Raw genomic sequence first — 20,294 nt, 5'->3', positions numbered from 1 at the left:
CTGTTTCCCCATCCTGGAAGTCCTGGCACCAAGAGGTACCTCACGACTTCATTCGGTCTGCTTCCTGCACATTCCAGAGCTCACGAGCCCATTGGCCTTGGCCTACCAGAGGTCCCGTGGGGCATGTGGCTCCACAGCAGCCAAAGTCCTATGGGGGTCAGTGACAGCCCGCATCAGAAGTGTGAAAACCAAGTTACTTTGCTGCCCAGCTACGTAAACAGTCAGTGCATGTGGTGAGAACCTGCTTGTATGTAACAGGAGCTGGACAGGGGAGTGGAGGCTAAAGTGATTATGCCTGCGAATTTAATAAGTCCAACCAAGTTGAAGTGAGTAACGACAGGGGAGCTGTCTGAACTTTACTGTTGGTAAAGCCACATATGCCCAACATTGGCTAAGTGGCAGTATCAGAGATAATAAATTTGTGTGGAGATGTAGGAAAACTAGGACCAATGGGGTAGAACAACTGAGTGTGGGGTGTTGGGAGGAGCTTGGTGGGGGAAAGAAGATGCAAAGGTAGCTAAAAAATTCAGCATAAAATAAGGAAAAATAGGGAGAAAGGTATTAAATCAGTCACAGAAAAAGGGAATGTGGATCCTCCAGCAGCAGCAGCAGGAATGTTCACAGACAACTGTGATGCGGACCTGTGTGCCCCAGCCCATTGGGATGTATGGGGGGATGCTCCTTGAACAACTCACCATCAGGTCTGTGTCCATAGATTTGTTGTGGGAGGAAATTGATTTTTCACCTGCACACTGAGCCGTACTTTGATTGTAATTACATGCTTATGCATTTCACTGGACTTCAAACCTGTAATTAATAGTTTCATTGTCAAGCCAAATACTCTGCATTGTTATTTAATTACAGGCTGGTATATCTGATTACCTAGGTCACTGAGAATTTTGCTGTCCAGCCCATTTCCTTCTAGTGTGATCATTAACCAACAGACGTGTTAATCACTTTGCATCAGCTAGCTCTCGAGTCTCCAACCTGCAGGCTTTGGCAGTAACAACGCTAAAAGCAGACTGAACCCAAAATGTTCCTTAGCCTGCCAGTGCCCAGTTCTCTGCCAAAGGCTGGCATGAAGTTAATTAGCCATTACTTATTTTCCAGGTCCTTTCTGCTCTGTGTGGTTTGTCTGTGTGACTGCCCTTGGCTGCTGAAAAAGCCCCCAAATGCCAGAAGGCCCTTCCTCCAGAATGTGAGTTGTCAGAAACCATTTCCAGTCACAGAGGCAGGGCAGAGGACACCAGCAGGAGACAATGTGATGCAGGATTAATCTTCAGTGAAGAGGCAGCCTGAGACAGACAGAAATCTCAGCCAGGACAAACTGCTTTGCATCCCTGTGGATGAATGCAGAAAGCTGCAGTTCCATCAGTCAGATACACTACTGAACTCTTTGGCAGGAATACTGAATTACTGTATATATAGGCTGCAGAACTGGATTTCAGTATTCCCTGACCTGCAATTTCTTATGTTGCTGCATCTACTGAAACCCAGAAGTCCAGCAGCCGTTAGTCATTTTTAACTGGAGCTGGAAAAGACACTGTTGTACTGCAATGAGGCAATTTTCTAGATGGAAGAGGAGCAGGCTGGCATTGAACTTCCACCAATTAGCTTTTGGCTGTTGCACATTTTCAGACATTTTGCTTATTGTTAGATACAGGTTATGGATGAAGCTTCAGATGTTTGCCTTGGGGATATCACTGCTTCACAGCATCAAGCTTTTACTTCGACACTCGGCCAAAAGTGTTTTAAGTGATTTTACCCAATTATCCTTGCTTAAATGTCTACGTTCCTCCCTTCTAGCAGTCTTCCCTTTCTTGCTGAAGATACATGTTTCTACAAGAGGTCCTGGTTAGCCCTTGTGTTTCACATGAAGGATATGCTGCTATTCATCTTAACATGTGCCGTTGGAGATACTCAGAACTGACCATACAATGCCATGGGGAATGTTGGGAACATTCATGGGAAGTTGACAGGGTCCAAGTGGGAGGCTGGACTTTGGTAGGTCTCCAGCCTCTTCAGAGCAGGCTGAGCCATGGGGTCAGACCAGTGCTCATGGTGTTATACTGTGCGAGCTGGAAAACCTCCAATGAGGGAGATGGCACCACCTCCCTATCCCTGTTTCAATAGGGAAAAAGCCTTCCCTTATCTCCAGCCTCTTTGGCCCTGCCAGCTCACTGCTTGACAGCACCTTTTCCCCAGAGCTGCTCCTGGTCTCACTAGTATGGCTGACAGGGTTCGGCTTGGCCAGGGCAGGGCTGCCCTTTGCTCCTGCTCCAGATGCACAGGGGCCCTGTCCTCTCCTCCCGCTGCTCCAGGTCTCTGGTCAGCAGCCCTTGCCCCTGTGCATATCAGCTGCTTCACCCTGCCCTGGTTTGGTGGCACCAGCAAACAGTGCATTTGGTCACCTCCTCAGGTCACAGACACAGATGCTGAACAGGACAAGAAGCACCAGAGCAGACCCTCCACAGGGCACAAGCCTTCAGACAGATATGACCCAGTGGCCACCACCTCTGTGTCTAACTGCCCAGCCAGGCATTTTTCCCTTGGTGGGGCATCCAGCCAGACCCTAACATCCAGCGTTGCTACAAGGACACTGTGGAGGAGTGCTCCAAGCATTGCTGTAGTCAACCTGAATGATAACCCCTGTTCTCCTCTTGTTCACAAATCTGCTTTTATCACAGAAAGCAATGTGGGTGAAGAATCATTCACTCTGGGTCAAGCCATGCTGACAGCTTCCCACTGCCACCTTCTCCCTCATGTGGCAAGACATGGGCTCCAAGAGGACATATGCCATGATTTTGCCTGGTACCCGAGTGAAACTGCTCAATCTGCAGTTCCCCAGATTGTCTTTTGGCTCTTTTCCAGGTGTCGGGGACCTCCCCCATCTGGATGACGATAGAGATAGGAACATTTAAGAGAAGGGAATGATTACCAGTTGCTATTCCATGCTGTTTAAGCAGCAAGTTCTTTTTCCATTCATTCCTACTTTGAAAAGCTGCCTTATGGTATGCTGAAAGTTCTTGCAGGACAGAACTGAAGTCAGACTTACCTGATGGTCATTGTCAGGACTGTCTGTTTTTCATACATTTGAACTTTAATTGAAGCCTCTGTGTTTCAAACCTCTGGACATGTGCATGAACAGCATGGCTTTGAAAAGTAAGATAATTACTTCCTTTAATCCAAGTCTCACATGAACAACCTTGTAAATAAGGACACGCTGCCATGGAGTTTCCTTGGTGTTTTGCTGGAGTGGGAGCTCTAACGGAGCTGTATGCCAGCTCAGAGGTAAACACAACCATGCTCTATTCTGCACACTAATGTATATGTTTTTACACCACTTTACCACTGAAGGAAAGACAATGAACATTTTTCAGGCTCCCATTTAGACACTAGAGGGGACCCACATGCCAGTATGATATCCCTAAATTTTTGACCACTGCCCTTTGTCTTCACTGATCTGAAAACAGGAAGAGAAATCTTTCTAATGCCTTTTTCAAGTGGAGTGGAGTGTGGGAGGCCTGGGCCCGCTATATTGGTGTATCATATTGGTGGTTCAGACAGAAAAACACTACCAAAACACCCATTTTGCTCTGAAATAAAACTGACATTAGGACATACTGATATATAGACTGGGAGTATCTTCTGCAGTCCCATCAAATACGACACTCCAGTGGATGCCCTTCCGTCCTGGCTTTATATATTCCCAGTCAGGAACTAAAATCCTGAGGAAAGGTATTCACCGACTGCTAGACACAAGTGAACTCCTTGAAACATTTCTGAACTCTACCTTATGGGATTAAAACTTTGTAAGGAGACTAAATTCTTACCTGAGTACATCAGAGACATAGCAAGTCACACTGGTCTCAGCTTGAAATGCACAGGTCCTTAACAGAAATGGAGTTACAAATGTCTTTCTATCCATGAATCTGCGATTAACCATCTAGCCATAATTTTTGATTTAACAAGAAGGAAAAAGGTTTCGTCCTCATTTCGAAGGATAGAAGATAATGATTCTATCAGATACAAAACAGGAATTCTATGAAAAAAATCAGCAGCTACTGAAGTCAAAAATTGTGCATGAATTTTATTAAAATACTTTGTTTCCTGATCAAGATTTACAACACAACACGCGGATGCATTTAATAACTTACTTCACTATACATTCTGCACTTGTGACGGTTGTCCAACAAAAATAGCAACTGATAAAGTTCCCAGCTTTTAGTAATTTCAAAAAGTGACATCTTCTGTAAACAAACAGACCTTTGCTGTTAGCAGAGTCAGTGTTATCAAGCTGAAGTGATTAATCTCAGCAGCACATTTAAAGCTCTTTAGACTTCAACACAACTTCTACACTGGCAGTTTCAGCAGTGTTTATTACATCCTTTTTTTTTCACAATCTTAGACATGAGAGTAAAAACAGCACAATCAGGCTCTTCTCCAATGGATCAATTGATAAAAAACACAGAAGGAAATAAAATGGTAGGAACACAAACACAATCCTGGCAAAAGTAACATACATCAGTGTAATTCTGACAAGCCTCATGAAGCACTGAGCTTATTGGGAGTCCTACATACATACACAGCAACAAAACAGCCCCACAAAACGTTACTAATTCAACCAGGTAATGCTGATGATGTTCATTCACAAAGATGGTGTGCAGCTGGTGCTTAATTCCATGTCTCTCATAAGCTCTAAATATGTAATTGTGAATCTTTGTCTTTCAGAAAATGTAAGGGAATTATGGACACCCAAATGAAGGACAATATTCCTTGTAAAATACGAGTATTGCGCATTTCAGGAAAAGTTGGGAATCTGGCTTTTGTTACCTTCTTTGCCTCTCTGCATGCAAGGGACACTAAAAACAGCAGCCTGATCACCACGGAGTGTTACAAACAATGTAAGCAATAAAGTAGCTGTGGCTTCTCAAACACACATGCAGCTCTTTCATAATGAATACTGAGTTATGAGGTTACGCTAAAACATGACACAAATATATTTCCTGCATTTGTCCAAACAGAGCAGAGACACAGCAACACGCAGTACACGTGTACTGATGATTTCAATGTCACACACCAAACGTGTTCAAACCCAATACAATGGGTCTGGATTACCCTGACACCATACCCCTCTAACTACTACTGAGAAAGAGAGGTTGAGGCATGTGAACAGAAAACAGGGATTTATTTTGAAGCAAAGCAAAGCCAGAGATGTGTTAAGATGATCTAAGAAGATTGGCAAGATTACTGACTAGCATTCGCGTAGTAAAATGCTAATAATGTTAGTCCATAGCTGTGCTCATCTCCGAATTAAGGGTTACTAAATATATTAATAGCATTGGAAAAAAAAATAAATTAAAAAATCACTGTTTTCTCTTTTAATTTGGCTGTCACCTTAGTGTTCTTTGGGAGGGTCTAATCCTTTAATCTGAACTTTATTTTAACTGAAACGGAAAGAACAGCAGCAGTTTACAGAGAGAAAGACTGACAACTGCTGCTGAATGACACATTTTTCTGTTTTGTGTTTTAAAAGAGCTCAATTATGCTGGATTACTGACACTGCACTGCAGGAGGTGTCACAGTGTCCCAGCTGGCACTTACAGGCACAAAGCTGCTTAAATAATGATCCAGTTCCCACGTGCAGAGTGCTGCTCTTTAAGATGCTAACAGTCAACAGTTTGCACACAGAACAGCACTTTGCAGTATATTAAAAATCAAACACCTTTAAATGCTCCAAATGAAGGAGCCAGTAATGTTAAAAAGGGAGATGAGGGAAGTCCTATTTCATATTATGTACCACATACATAATAACACTTTAAAAAGCTCTCTGAAACTCCTAGAAGGCCCCTATTCCACAGCCTCCATGATCAGAGAGGATGTATGCATTGTGTTCTGCAGAAACACTAAAATTACTGACACAGCAGAACAGAGAAAAACTGACACACACCTGAAGAAAGTCCCTGGAGAAAGAAAATTAAAATGCTTCCCTTTATTGTATGTATGTTAGAATTTACCTACTAAACCCATATGGCAAAGGAACCTCTGGTAACATTTACTGTTAAAAAAAACACATGAAGAGATGGATTCATTAAAATCATGCTTGTCTAGCTAAGCTAATATTCTCTCTTAAGATGCTCCTCTCCTGCTTCAGACAGACTGTAGTGTATCTGCCTAATGCTTCATCCCCAATCCAGTCACTGATTGTCACATGTGTGGTGGTCACACTAACAGATGTCTTCTCGCACCATGCAGGATTGCAATATTGCACGTTAGCAGTGGAGAACTTTAAAACGTCATGAGCATATCACGTTCTTGTACGCTAGTGTAGAATGGCCTCCCAAAGATGAAGGAATGTAGACCTGGTTTAATCTTCTCAGCCAAAGCCATTATTATGTTAAGATCGCCCTCTGCTGTTAAGTCAAGATCTACTTTTAAGCTACGAAGAGACCTAAAAGGCTTCTTTCCTCTTTGTCTGCAAGAAAATAAAGGGTGTTGTAAAAAAGAACAGAGCAATTTTCTCAAAGCCTACTTTCTATTATCTGTTCACTTACGTATCATCCTCAATGTATTTTATTAAAGTCAAGGCTTTTCTGTGGAGGACTAGCAGAAATTGTGCAAGGAAAGTACTCCTTAGAGACAAGCCAGGCTTCAGATGGAAGATCTGTTAAAAATTATACCAGAAAATTAAGTACACATGGAAATTCAAGAATAATTTTAAGAATGTAAAATATAAACAAACATTGCATACACATATAAAATATCCTTAATTACAGCACATCAGACACATGAACAGCAGATACACTCAACATTGTTTTGTAGTTTTCTACATGCTCTAATACAATAAATAAGAGCTGTTTCACAATTCTGTTTGGATAAAGCATTATTTTCCTTCTTAAAATTATCGGAAACTAATTCCAGTCAGGTAGCTCTCTCAATACTGTAACTGTAGACACTGTTGCACAGCAAGAGAAAACATGCATTGTTTTTCCTATATAAGAACGAGTTTCACTATTATACTACAAGAAACAGGAGTATTCTTCTCTCTAGTTATGCAGAGAAGAATCACAGCACTAGTAAGAAGAAGAGCTAACAAGCCAGCCAATTATCTGTTCATGTTAAATCGTATGTTTCTAGGACTCAAAGTACTGAACTTTTGCTCTTGTTCTTTCTGAAAAAGCAACAATTACCTGGTCCAGGAAGGCTTTTACTAACGTATCTCGATGCAGGATATCTTGAAAGACATTTCTACAGATAAGAAAGCAAAGAAGCATGTGAGCTAACACCATGAAGGGCCACTATCTGCCCAGCAGCTGTGCACAGCAGTAGCATTACTGTTTACAATCTGACAGAAATGCAAACTGAATTCAAAATTTAAGTGAAATATTATCCTGCTAATTTTAAAGCTAATAAAGAATTGTACAGTAAAACTTTTGAGTGAAATGAAGTAAACCCAGGAAAGTCATTGGACCTGGTCAAATACACTTAGCTCTGTTACATCCCTAATTAAAACAGGCAACAAAATCAATAGAACATGGTCAGAAATATCACTGAAAATGAATTTCAGTAATATTTAGTGCAACAAAACTACTGACGGAACTGGTAAATCCCTCCAAAACGAATGCAACTACCAGAGCTCAAGGAGCTTTCTAAAAGCAAATCAAGTAACACTGAGAGATGTAAGAGAGAAGTACATACAAATCAGGTGTGAAACTCTCATCTGTGTGGATAATATAATCTTGAGACATTTCTTCATCTGAATTAGCTCTCCAAAATGCTGTCAGCTCAGATCTCATATATCGTCGTTGGTTATAGATGTGTTCATGACAAGGGGGCATCTGCTTCACTGTATTGACATCTACATCTATATGTGTAGTAGGATATGGGGCATACATTACTTGACGGAAGGGCAACACAAAGCTTCCTGTTGCATCCTGTTTTAGTGAAAAAAAATACTTGGAAACTGTACGACTGATGAACTGTTCTTTTTTTTTTCTTTTGGTACGACACAAAAACTTGGGGCCTTTTGGGATTCTAGCCCCAGGTAGGCAAAAAAAGTATTATTATTGTACCTCGAAGCATAGGAACAATTCTGGACAATACTCAAGAAACATATGTGTCAGAAGAAAGACTGGCTTGGAATTTTCACATGCAACTAGTTACAAGGAAAGCTATAGTGCCAGAAAGGAATCAAAGGAAGAGGACGTATTTCTCTGAAGATACCATTTGCACACAAATCATATGCACACCCATCCACTGAATAAAGTTCTTAGACTACAGAAGAATAGAACTCTCCTAAGCATACTTACTTTGAGCAAGCCTTGAACAAAAAGTCCTGACTCGTACTTGAAAGAAGACTCATTTCTACAGAGTCTGGAGCACTTCCTCTCTGACGGTGTAAGAAACAGACATAATGTCCTCACAATCTGCGTTAAAAAGAACATAAAACACAAGCAGTACATGATGCAGATTTATTCACCCATGTAAGAAAAATTATGCAGACACTTATTTCTTAAGAGTACACAGACAGTAGCCATTGACATAGCTGAACTGGGCAAGCCAGTTCAGACCTCTTCAGTTTGTGTATTTTAGCTAATAAGCCTGATTTTAAAAGCTCAGACTCATTTGCTACTTGTTTATATCAGTAACAATTAAATACATTGCTTTTCTTACAGTTGCCAGAACACAACTGCTAAGGCAATTTTCAGGCAGAATTATCAACTGCTAGACAAATCAGCTGCAGTAAGATAACCACACAACAGTATTCCTTCCTCCTTCACCTCAAGTGTGTTTATAAACCTTGTTCCAAATAACACACTAACACTCTTAATAATCAGAATTTCAGTTTGGTTAATTAGAAAATGCATTACCTTATTAACTTTTTCTGCGCTGCTTCCTACAACTACAGAGCAACCACAGGTCTGCAGGTGTGAACTAATTGCACTGCAAATAAAACCAAACATAGGTTAATAATCAAACTTTTGAAATAAAAGAATTACCATCTTCACAAGAAGAATGAAGTGTGAAGATGTGAAGAATGAAGTTGCTAGTATAAATATAGGCCCACACTTATAGTCCCATAACCATAGGACCTCATACACCTGTGTAAGCTACTGATGAAATCCATCAGTTTGGCAGTATCTACATTTTCATTTTGGTAAATAAGAAGACTGTCACTCAATCTCCCAACACCAGTTATAGAGCAAACAAAAACTATCTACTGCTACGATCTAGTTTAATTACAGAATCTATATCATTACCTTAGAGTAATAGAAAATATATTAATAATGATGGATTTGCAAGCTTCTTGACAGAAGATCAGTTTCATGCTTGTTCTCATTTTTTGATACTGTGGATCAGAAACCAGTTTGGGGAGATTTGGCAGGTAAACTGTTCTAGCTCTTGGTAAGTACATGGGCAAGACCATGACACAAGCTTGAATCCTTTAGAATACACACAGGCATGTTGGCAGTTGAATGATCTTGTCTTATGAGTTGCCAGCAGCACAGATCTGATTTGGTTTATCTTAAGTCTGGAGGCTAGAGTAAACATACCTGGACTAACCTTCACAATTATTAACTTGTCCTTAGCAAACTTCTATTGCGGTTTCTTATCCTCATGCTCCCTTCCCCCCTGCACTTTCTCAAAGCAACACCTGGCCCACAGCTTCAAAAAGTCTAGATATCCTGGAACACGTAAGTACCATTAAAAAAATCTCCAGTATCTGTGGTTATACAAAAGTACATTTATGTTATCTTACTGCATTGTGTGATTAACCAGTTCTGTTAAACACATCTAAAAGACAAGGACTATAGTAGTTATGCTCAGACTCTAAAATCCTGCAGGTGCACTCTAGTGGACCTGCTACTATTTACTTTATCAAGTGTATTCTAGGAGTTAAACTTAAGGCTACCTGAATACTTAAAAATTCTTCCTTTGAGGCAGAAATGGATGCTCAGTTTCATTTAGAAGTTACTAAAAAAAAATGACAGCCTATTTTAGAGGCTGGTGTTGTTACGCCAGTTTTTTAGGTTTAATCCAATTTTAATTCAATGACATGTATAAATCCATACAAGACTATATTTAAGACTTGACATCTGAACCTAAATGAGCTGGTAAGCTTTGCAGATAAGCTAAAAAGCAGACATTTGGACCCTTCACACAAATGGCCAAGTTATTATTTAATTTCAGAACAAAACTTCCAAGGAGAAGTAGCAGCAAAAAGAGAAAACTGATACCATATAGTCTATCTGCCCAATAATCTACATTTGAAACAAAAATAGCTCATTGCTGTAGGATCAATGGCTCTAGTTGTTTACAATAACCCATACCATGATATTCACTTATAAATTTTCTATGGAACTAAGTATAACATTATTATGAAGAATTAGATAATTTTCTGTAGCACTGAAAAGTGTATGAGACATTATAAACAGGCACTAAACACTACATAAATGAATGCAGTTACATTGGAGGTGTTCTGAAAGGTAACAGAACAAACTAAAATATATGAAATAAGTTTTCCCGCAGGAAGAAACCAAACTGCTCTTACGGGCAAATACTTTCACTTGTACATTAAAGACAGGAGAAAAAAAAAGAGAAATACAGAAATTTAATAATACAATTTAACAAGCATTCTATATGCCATACCATTAATGGCTCCTATTTATGCAAGTTTTTGGCATTTCATAAAAATGTAAAACTTTGACTCATATTCTCATAAAATCAAATATATAAAAGAAAAATTATATTTTATAGGAATTCTATTATAAAGCAAATGACTGTGACAACACAGTCTACAGAGATGTAGCTATTAGCCCAGAGACATTCTTCTAAAGTGACGGGAACTTCTACAGCATTTTATAGACAAAAATTCAAAAAGACAAATACATGTAATTCTTCTCCTCCTATAAGCAAAACTAATCTAGTGCATGTTCACATGCACATGCAGATAATTGTATATGTACATGTACACCCATATGTATGCACACACAAGTTTAAACCATTTTATTACAGCATAAATCAAAACTAAAATTCGTACTTGAGAAGAAAGCCTTCATGGCAACTATCCCCAATGTCATCATCATTTAGCACTGTGTCGCTTATCTGAAATGCAAGTAAATACAAACAAAGGTTAGACAAGGATCTACAACACCTTCCAATTAACTGATTTTTAATGACAGGTGGGAACTACTTAAACTAAGTTGTAAGACTGCCCCCAAAAGGACAACATTAAAAAGACCTTCTGATTTCAACCAAAGTATTTTGAAAATGAGAAAGTCACTCTACGATCAAATGTTCTTTACCAGTCACAAGTCAGATTCTTCCCAATGTTTTTCTTCCTATAATCTCAGTGAAATCACTTTTACTTCTCCGTGAGAACACTAAACCACACTGAAACAGGTATCACAGAATCAATCACAGAATCATAGAGTACCAGGTTGAAAATTACCTCAAGGGTCATCTGGTCCAACCTTTCTAGGCAAAGCATAACCTAGACTAGATGTTCCAGCACCCTGTCCAGCTGAATCTCAAATGTTTTCAGCACTGAGGAGTCCACTACTTCCCTGGGGAGGTTATTCCAATGGCTGACTGTTCTCACTGAGAAGTATTTTCCACTACTGTCCGGTCAGAATCTCCCTGAGGATAACTTGTGCCCATTACTCCTTGTCTTTTCCACGTGACTCCTTGTAGAAAGGGAGTCTCCATCTTCTTTTAGCCACCCTTTAAATACTGGAACATGGTGATAAGGTATCAACATTAAAACCATTTACCCAATTCATTTTGTTTTGCATCAAATAGTCTTTGATCACCCTAAACAGTCAATTTTCCTAACTGTTGATCAAAAAGCCACTGCTAGCACTATTACGTTTACCAAACTGAAAGAGTTATGTTAAACCATTCCCTGTACCACTTAGGAGAACTTGATGTAAACCAACCAAAGTTTACAAGAACTTATGACAACCGTTGGCTTTTGTCTGCTACAGAATGTACTAAACCTTAGTGCCAAAGTCACTTTTTTAGTCAGAATGCAAAGAACAGAAGGACTTACATCTATTTCTTCTGGAACGCTGTGTGACTTCATAGATGAAAGAAGTTCCATTACAGGAATGACTTCTCCTGTCAGCATTGGAATGATGCTCTGGCCCTGTGCAGTAAATAAAATGCTTCAAGTAAAAGCACATTGTGCAGCATTAGAAGTTACTACTAACATGAGCTTGCAATATTACACGCAAAACATCTTTAACTTCCAACTGTTTGGAAAATGGATGCACAGACTTCTTGGGCTTTGCTCATCAATAATTATGAAATGGAAACAGATTTTGCTACCCAATATCATCTCTAAAATGTATTTCCAGGGTCCTAAGTAATTTTCACAATCAGTTTGATTGGTCTAGACAAGAATTATTCAAAGTGAGATAATTTCATCCTACTGTATTACATGCAATTATTGTTAAGCATTTTAGATCCAAGTTTGATGTTTTAACAATGACAGGAAACTAAACCCAGGCATATTCATTATTAACATACAAAACTTCTTATCTGATTTATCTATCACAAAAAGCCGAAGCCACAATTTCATATTTACAGTTTCAGAAATGGAATTCTTTTCACATCCTTATCCATAAGGTCTCCAACCACATTCCAACGTGACAGACTCCGTACGTCTCTGTAACTTGAAAAAGTAACGACCTAGTGAAAAACCATCCTTGACAGGAGGCGAGCATGAATCTATGGAAGCTACTGCCTTTACAGAGCTTCAAGTAAATGATTTTCCTTTTCTGAAAGGCAATTATTCTTCATAGATTTCCACTTTACCCATAAAGTGATGAAATATATTTTCCTTCAACTTGTTCACAGCTTCCATCATCCTATCTTCAGAAACTTTGCCTCCTGTGCATGGCAGGTCATCAGCCAGTCCAAAGTATCTTCTTGGATCCCAAAAATAAGAAGCAGCACCAACTTCTACAGCTATCAGATCCAGGCAAATAGTTTTGTGATGGTGTGCCATACCCATCAACCAGGTCCCTTACCTGATCCTCCATTCTCTCTGTGCCTTCCAAGACAATCTTCTGGAAATGTTCTTGCCTCTCCTGAGCAAGAGAAGCAGTTAAATATATAAATGCTCTGGTATCTGTTTATATATGTATGCACACAACAGTCAAATGGTACAGTTTCTTCCCTCTGGAGTCATGCTTCTTAGATTCAAATTTTGATGTTCAAGCCTTTTTTCTTTTACAGAGTTGACATTAGTGGGAAGTGGTGTCATTTTAAACAGATCAATGCTCCCTACTCTGGCCCCCACCAAACCTTTCACGTGCTTGGGCAGGAGCAGCAGCAAAGGGAGGGTGTGACGATAATGACAAAACATTCTTCATTACAATCAACAAATGCCAAATGATCAGATTATGGTACAGAATTCCACTTTCTGTATGGATTTTTATGTTTAAATGGATACAGTACAGACTGATGGTTTCTGATGCAGCAAGAGAAAAATGAGATTTTCAAAATGAGAAAAAAAAATAGTTTGGAAAAGACAGGAAAAACAGGACTTTTTTTTTTCCACATCTTGAGAAACAAGTATTTGAAACATTGTTTTATAACCAAGTACAGGAGGCATGAAATCTCAAAATACATAAAACACAATGTACAAGGGATGGACAAAGTTCTCAAAACAGATTCAGCAGGAGCTGAGTAGCAAACTGCATTCAAAACGCAACTTACAACAGAATAAAGTTCTTCACAAAAAGAATTGGCATTAATCACTGAGAAGATCAATACAACATGCAAAAAAAAAAATGGAAGACGCTGGGAAAATTAATGATATCTATTGCTAGATGCTGACAGGTTATTGCATTTTTATTGGTTGCTCATTAGTTTCCCAGGGACCAACTACTCAAGAGTTCAACAGCTTCAAGTGGGAAACTTTTCTGAATGGATGAACAGGGAACAAGCAAAACTAACTTGCCTTAAACCAGGAATAAATCTTGCCAAACCATCTAAAAGAGGCACCTGCAAAAAACAATATTGGAACAAGGCAGATTCCTTCAGGGAACCTCCATCCTTGAGTTCAGTATCAGTGAAGTAAGATATCCTTGACAGTGAAGATCCTTTGTTTTAAAAGAAGTCAGTCTTATGAAGGTAAGGCTGAACAAATGGTGTAAGCCACTTCTTTTTAGAAATATAATTCCTCCAAATTATTAAACAAACACCTGGTAATAAAACTGAAGTAGAGAAAAGGGTTTTCTAATTCCCATATAGATGACCTGCTCAGAGTTTCTTGTCTCTCTTTGCCAGTCTGAACATTGTTCCATGCTTCTCCTAGTTCTTGAGTTCAGAAGAGCTTCTTCTCTTCTAAAGTCTATCTAGAACTCTTGTCTGGCTCTACACAGAACTCCTGATAGCCAATAACCATAGCCATTATAAATTCCAGAAGAGATACATAGTTCCTTTCAGATACAACTTTAGTATTTTTTGTTCTGTTTAGCCACAGTTGCTAAACTGTCCCAAAACTCAAACTACAAAATGAGCCTCATTTAATTCAGTATCATCTTACAACTCATGCCTAAATTTTAATCTACATTTGCAGTTTCCTCTCTCCTATGTAAGGCTGCAGAACTGCAGAGATATGCAGGGATCTTTGATCATCCTCAAAAAAAAAAAACCAAACAAACCAAAATACCCTGACAGACAACAAACATCTACCTCGGAATGCATCACTGTCTCAGCTAAGCCAGTTGACCTATCTGCCTCAAGAACATCTGAAAAAGAATGAAGAACTTAATGACTAATTTCTGAGGAAACTAGTAGAAAAGATCTGCCATTCTCAACACCAGCTGAAGGCTACTTCTGCTGTAGAAACATACCGATATGGGTCAATGTCCAAAAAGAGCTTAGATTACTGTAGTTAAGAATGATGGACAATTCTTATTTGCTACTCACATTAAATGTAAGTGCAGAGGACACTGAATGACAGAGAAGCAATGTAATCAAGGACACATGATAGAATTCACTTAAATCAAAAGCACTAACATCCAGCATGCTTTTAGAAGGCTAGATTAAGAATGACATATTTGTGTTTCTACTGTAGTGAAAATGAACTTTATGTCCTATCCTTCCTCTGAAAAATAAAGCCGAGATGTATCAAGACCCAATGTAGTGGAAAACACTGCCAGGCCTCATCAGGGAAGACAACAAATATCACTGGAGTTACTGCGGCAAAAAGGAATCACCACCACTAAAATTAACATCAGCTTAGTGTTTCTGGAAGCTTAATTAGCTCAGAAAAGAGTACTCAGAAAGGAAGTTTAAAGTATGTTGACCAGAAGTCTGAGAAGAGGAACAAAAACTTTACCAAACATATCACAATACACACTATAGCTGACATACAACGCACTGCTGTAACACAATTTGTACTCCATGAAGATGACAGATTTTATTATTACGATTTTTATTGTCTAAACATTATTTAAACAAAAATACATAATAATTTTCGCTTAAGAAAATATCCATAATGTATCTAAAGGTAAGACTTGTAATTCTTCAGAAAAACTTAGCATGTTTTCTGAATTTCAAAAGTATAAATATTTGGGCTAAAATAGATGTATTTTTGTGGTTCTCCCGTCAGTTTTAACACAATTTAACAATCTTGCCAAACTGATTGCCGATACCCTCTTTTTTTTAAAAAAAAAAAAATAGAGCTATAGCAATGACAACATTAACTGCATCAGTTCCCTTTTCTGGACCTCAACACTGGAAACAATCCCTTTAACACAGTAAATTTACAATTCAATCTGGTTTAAAGATGCTAACACACTTAAAAGCAACAATTTATAACTAATTAGTGAGATGAAAAACAGTACAGGATGCCTATTTCACTTCAACAGTCTGGTGCATGTTATGTAATTTACTAGGACAAGTACTGGTGGCTAAAGACCCCAGCCTTGAATTTGCTGACATGTTAGTATCTTTCAGCCTTCAAAATTGTATACTCGTAGAGAGGTCAGCCTCCTCTTGAGTTTTTGTGTCTGGACTGCTATACAGTAGGTGGCACAGACTCTTAGGTCTTGCTTTTGCTCAAGACAACCTGGACAACTGCTTTTAGTAATGAACAATACACCTACCTTATGCATCCATATTCTTCCTTTCCTTATAATATGTGTTAACCTATCCACGCACACTCTGTGAAGCGGCAGGTAGAAGCTGAGTTCACTTTGTGGAAGTATAATTGATAGTCCGTATGTGCTTCTGTCTCCATTCCAGTTTCCATCAAAGATTAATGACACAATGATTACCCTTTTTTCTGCCAAGACGAAGAATTTCACATCTATTGCACCGCTTTCTGCATTCCGAAGTATTTCGCCATTCAGGGTGTGGTTTGCAAGGAAAGTTATTTCACCATCACTGAGAAGTACCTGTTCCGTCTTTGGGGCCCAGATATGCCGCACTCGGGGGCCAAGAATATTGTCCCAGTAAGCAAAAGTGGCAGCTAGTAAAGGTGACTCGCCATTCAAGGAGATCTCTGTTTTAGCAACTGCAGGAGATGGTGGTGGACAAAGAGCTGACATGCCTGCTTTCTCTCTTGCTTATAGCTGAAATCCTTACATTACCTACAAAGAGAATTTCGAAGGAAAAAAAGAAAGTGTTAGGGCAGCACTCATTATTGCCTCATCTTTTGTTTCCAAATAAGGTTTCAGGAGACAACCCTGACTTCTGCAGCTGAGATCTCACTGTACGCTTCATGCAAGAAGGAAATGTGTATGCATACCTTCCACATAACGAAGTGGTACGCTTTACAAACATTAGTCAGTCAGACCTCAAATACCCTTTACTCACTATACAAGTCCTACAAGCCTGCACAACATTCAACTTGTGTAAGAAAATTGACATATGATAAATACATGCTTCACATCATGGTGATGTGCAGGGTGTTGCAATGTAAGACAAATGCTCAACACTTCTCAGAATGTACTGATGGAAAACTCTTTAAATCACATAGATGTAAATGCTTAAAACATTTTCCCTGACAGTTTACGACAATTCTACAGCTTCCCCATTTTGACAGGGCTGCAGAAGGTTAACAGGAAGTGTCACCTCCCGTAAAACTTATGCTACTCACAGGAACACATTAAATGAAGTTTTATGAACAAATTCAACACAGGATGAAAAACTGTAATACGTAAAATGCATTTATCTTGATGAAACCTCATCCGACCAGAGCTTTCCTCTTCACCTGCAGCACTGCACACTAAAGGGGAACCTCTTCATTCCCTTTCCAGCACCAAGGGAGCACTAACACCCACCTTACTGAAGGGGCTATAGCTCGCTACACCCTGACACTGTTTTGTTTCACCTGTTTGCTCCCTACTGAGTGTCCTTAATGACATGCGCCAGACGCATTTCTTCACAGCACGGGGTAAAGCACGTTTCCCTCCGGCCGCTGCTCGGGTCTGGGTGAACACACCAGACTGTTCCCGCGAGCTGGTGACAGCCCGGCCGCTAGCAGGAAGCTGAGGCCGTTCGAGCTTGTAAGTGTGACTCCACGGTTTCCAGGGAGGACGACGGCCAGCATCAGCCACCCCCGCTTCCTCTCGCCCACGGGCTGACGAGCCGCCGCCAACAGCGACAGCGGCACACGGCCACCGCCGCTGTCAGCCTCTATCAGGCCCGTTCCCACCCCCCAGGTCTGGTCTGAACTTCGGGAAGGACACACCTCCCGGGGACGGGGCTGGCAACCACGCTACGAGAGGGCGCAGCTCTTTCCTCCCCCGACAGGAAAGGACGGTGACAGTCCCCGGGGCGCACAACACTACTCGGGCAGCCCCGCCGCCGCGGCCCGCACCCACCTCACCTGCGCACCAAACACCGCCCCGCGCCTGCGCACGACCCCTGCCAGCGCAGCCCGGGGCCTCAGCACCACTGCCGCGCAGGCGCGGCACCGCCCCGTGTCGCAGGGAGGCGGGAGGCGCTGGTGCTGTCCGGCAGGGCGCCTGCGCGGAGGGGTGCTCGTGGCTGCCGGCTCAGCGCAGGGGCAGCGGGGGGAAGATGGCGGCTGGCAGCGATGGAGAGCTGCCTTCGGCGCCGCGGCGGGAAAAGCAGTGCTGGTGTGCTCTGGGAGTGGAGCGCAAGGCGGGGCGGTCTGTGAGGAGTGAGCAACCCCATTGCAGCCCCTTGGCTGGCACGGGAGCCAAGAGCAGTTTGCGGAGGAAGCCAGGAGAAGCCCTATTTGCAGTAGCTGGGAAAACTGCGTTGTGCCAAGTGCATCATCTTATGGAGGAGCTTTGAAGCTTAAAGAAGGAAGTGCTGAAACAGTTTGGCATCCAAACATACTATATGCTGAACAGGCGAGATGCTGTTATTTAATTTAGTTTCACCTGTCTGAGTACCTTCACAACCTGTTGCTTCTGCAGTCCCGTCTGGATGGAAATCACCATAGTCACTTACATATAAGAGGTATTTTACTTAAAGCCTATAAAGGTAAAAGACCCTTCTGATGTGATGAGGCTGCTTTAGTCCAGTCTCAGCTCTTGCTATACCCTCAGCAGCTGACCCATGCACAAAGGCTTAACGGGGCACAGCACGCCTGAAATGTGATCTTTTTTTATGTGTCACATTCTCCCAGTTTAACCACAAAAGTCACTCTCCATCTGCCTTTAATGTTAGCAGTTGAATAGCTTCACAATAAAAAAATGTACTCTTCAGGCAGCTAAAATACGCCATTTAGATTGTTTTTATTAATGATCTTTAAACAAACACTGAGCATAGAATGTCTTGTGTCTGTGTATTGGATTGTAGTTCTAACTTCTTAGAAGCAGAGCTCCAGTAAGAGTAAATGACCACTGTGTAATGATTGTACAAGAGCTTGGAGTAACAGTGGAATTAAACTCTAGTTTTAAAAGTTGCTGGTATTTAATTTGGTGCATTCAAAGATAGGCTTCAATCTCAGTGGAATTTCAGTACTTATTGTTTAAATGTAAATCTATGCAGTTTATAAAAAAACAGCAGGTTTTGCACATTTAGTTTACATTTGAACAGTGAAGATAAATGAATATAAACTGCTTCATATATGGTTGTAGACACCAATCTCTACAGTGAGAAAAGTGCTTTGGTATTAGATAAGTAATGGTATAGTAGGAACGGTGGGCTTCAGGTGTGGGGAAGTAGGGTTTATATTTTGTCACTGAGTTGTCATGTAGCCTTGCGTAAGTCACTTGGTATTGCTGCATCAGTTTTCCTATTAGAAACTGCTTTGAGAATTCTGTATTTAAAAACAAATCACCATTTTATAATAAAGGAAATATTAGCACAAACTACAAATCCTTTCTTTTTTCTTGAAGTGATAGATGAGTCTGTAGGTGTCACAGTGGTATTATAGGCAGGGGGAAGCTTCTGTCTGTTGTAGCAATATTGATTGTTGTCTTTATTCTTTTTTCCTTCAGTTTTTCACACTTCACAATCCCATTGCAAATGATTTGAAGAGGCAGCAATATACCTGCAGGTGCCTTTTGTGGACGCATCAAAAGAATTGGTGGCAGGCTGCAGTGTAAGCAGATTTTTTTTCCTGTGACAGAGAATACATCTGGCTATGAAGCCTGGTGCTGCAAAAAATTAATTGGAGAGTGTGAAACACAGAGAAGATTAAAATGAGCTCGGGCTCTGAGCTCAAGCAAAACCACATTTCAGTTTGGTTTATTTATGTTTTTAGTGTGGCATCCTGAATCATCATTGTGACTGATGTCATGCTATAAAATGAGGAAGTACATAGGCAAAAAGGGAGAGGGATGAAACAAAATTCAAATGCTCAGCCTGGTGGGGAAAGGCAATGCCTAGCTACACTACTGCACTGAAGTCATGCGTGCGCTCAGACCAGTAAAAGTTTGCACCACTGCAGAAAGATGATCTTGAAGAAAGTTAATCTCACAGTCATAACATTATTGTTTTCCAGACAGATTAGATTACAGCAAAATTAGTGTGCAAAGTAACAGAGAGCAAATGGGAAAGGTTGGTTGAGGTTGCAAGAAGCAGGAATGCTTGGCGGTGGTGCAGAAACCAGTGCTGAGATTATGCTTTACGCACATGGAGGCAACATGAAGGCAGATACAGCTCTAATAAAAACAAAGCTCGCGCTCCCCTGTTCCCAGCTATTAATTCCTGTAACAGGGGAAAGATGAGACTTTGCACAGTGCACGTGGTTGATGGTTTTAAGGTCACATCTGTGTAGTGTCACCTCCATGTTAAAAGCAGTGAAGTGATGCTTGCCCTGTCACTATCATGTTTATGGAGTCTCTTGTTAC

General features: G+C 40.5%; 1 protein-coding gene across 7 annotated transcripts; it reads right to left on the bottom strand.

Annotated features, from left to right (window-relative positions):
- Window positions 1-4,065: 4,065 nt before the first annotated feature.
- C9orf72 (C9orf72-SMCR8 complex subunit) lies at window positions 4,066-17,936 on the bottom strand. Of its 7 annotated transcripts, none has more exons than XM_062604500.1 (11): window positions 17,877-17,936; window positions 16,125-16,610; window positions 13,035-13,094; window positions 12,053-12,148; window positions 11,042-11,106; window positions 8,871-8,943; window positions 8,310-8,426; window positions 7,699-7,934; window positions 7,191-7,248; window positions 6,555-6,664; window positions 4,066-6,475 (listed from the first exon to the last, which is right to left on the bottom strand). In XM_062604500.1, exons 2-11 carry the CDS (start codon window positions 16,566-16,568, stop codon window positions 6,289-6,291), a joined length of 1,446 nt encoding a protein of 481 aa, XP_062460484.1. In that variant the 5' UTR covers window positions 16,569-16,610; window positions 17,877-17,936; the 3' UTR covers window positions 4,066-6,288. The 7 variants fall into 7 exon arrangements, with proteins under 7 accessions (XP_062460484.1, XP_062460485.1, XP_062460483.1 ...); XM_062604501.1 differs by having other exon boundaries at window positions 17,852-17,934; XM_062604499.1 differs by having other exon boundaries at window positions 17,847-17,928.
- Window positions 17,937-20,294: the final 2,358 nt, after the last annotated feature.

The sequence above is a fragment of the Pezoporus occidentalis genome, unplaced genomic scaffold, assembly GCF_034315485.1.
Source record: "Pezoporus occidentalis ecotype Australia unplaced genomic scaffold, CSIRO_AGI_Poc_V1 ctg86, whole genome shotgun sequence".
Lineage (NCBI taxonomy): Eukaryota > Metazoa > Chordata > Aves > Psittaciformes > Psittacidae > Pezoporus > Pezoporus occidentalis.
Note: the sequence above shows the minus strand (reverse complement) of the source record. Positions and strands in the feature narration are given on the sequence as shown.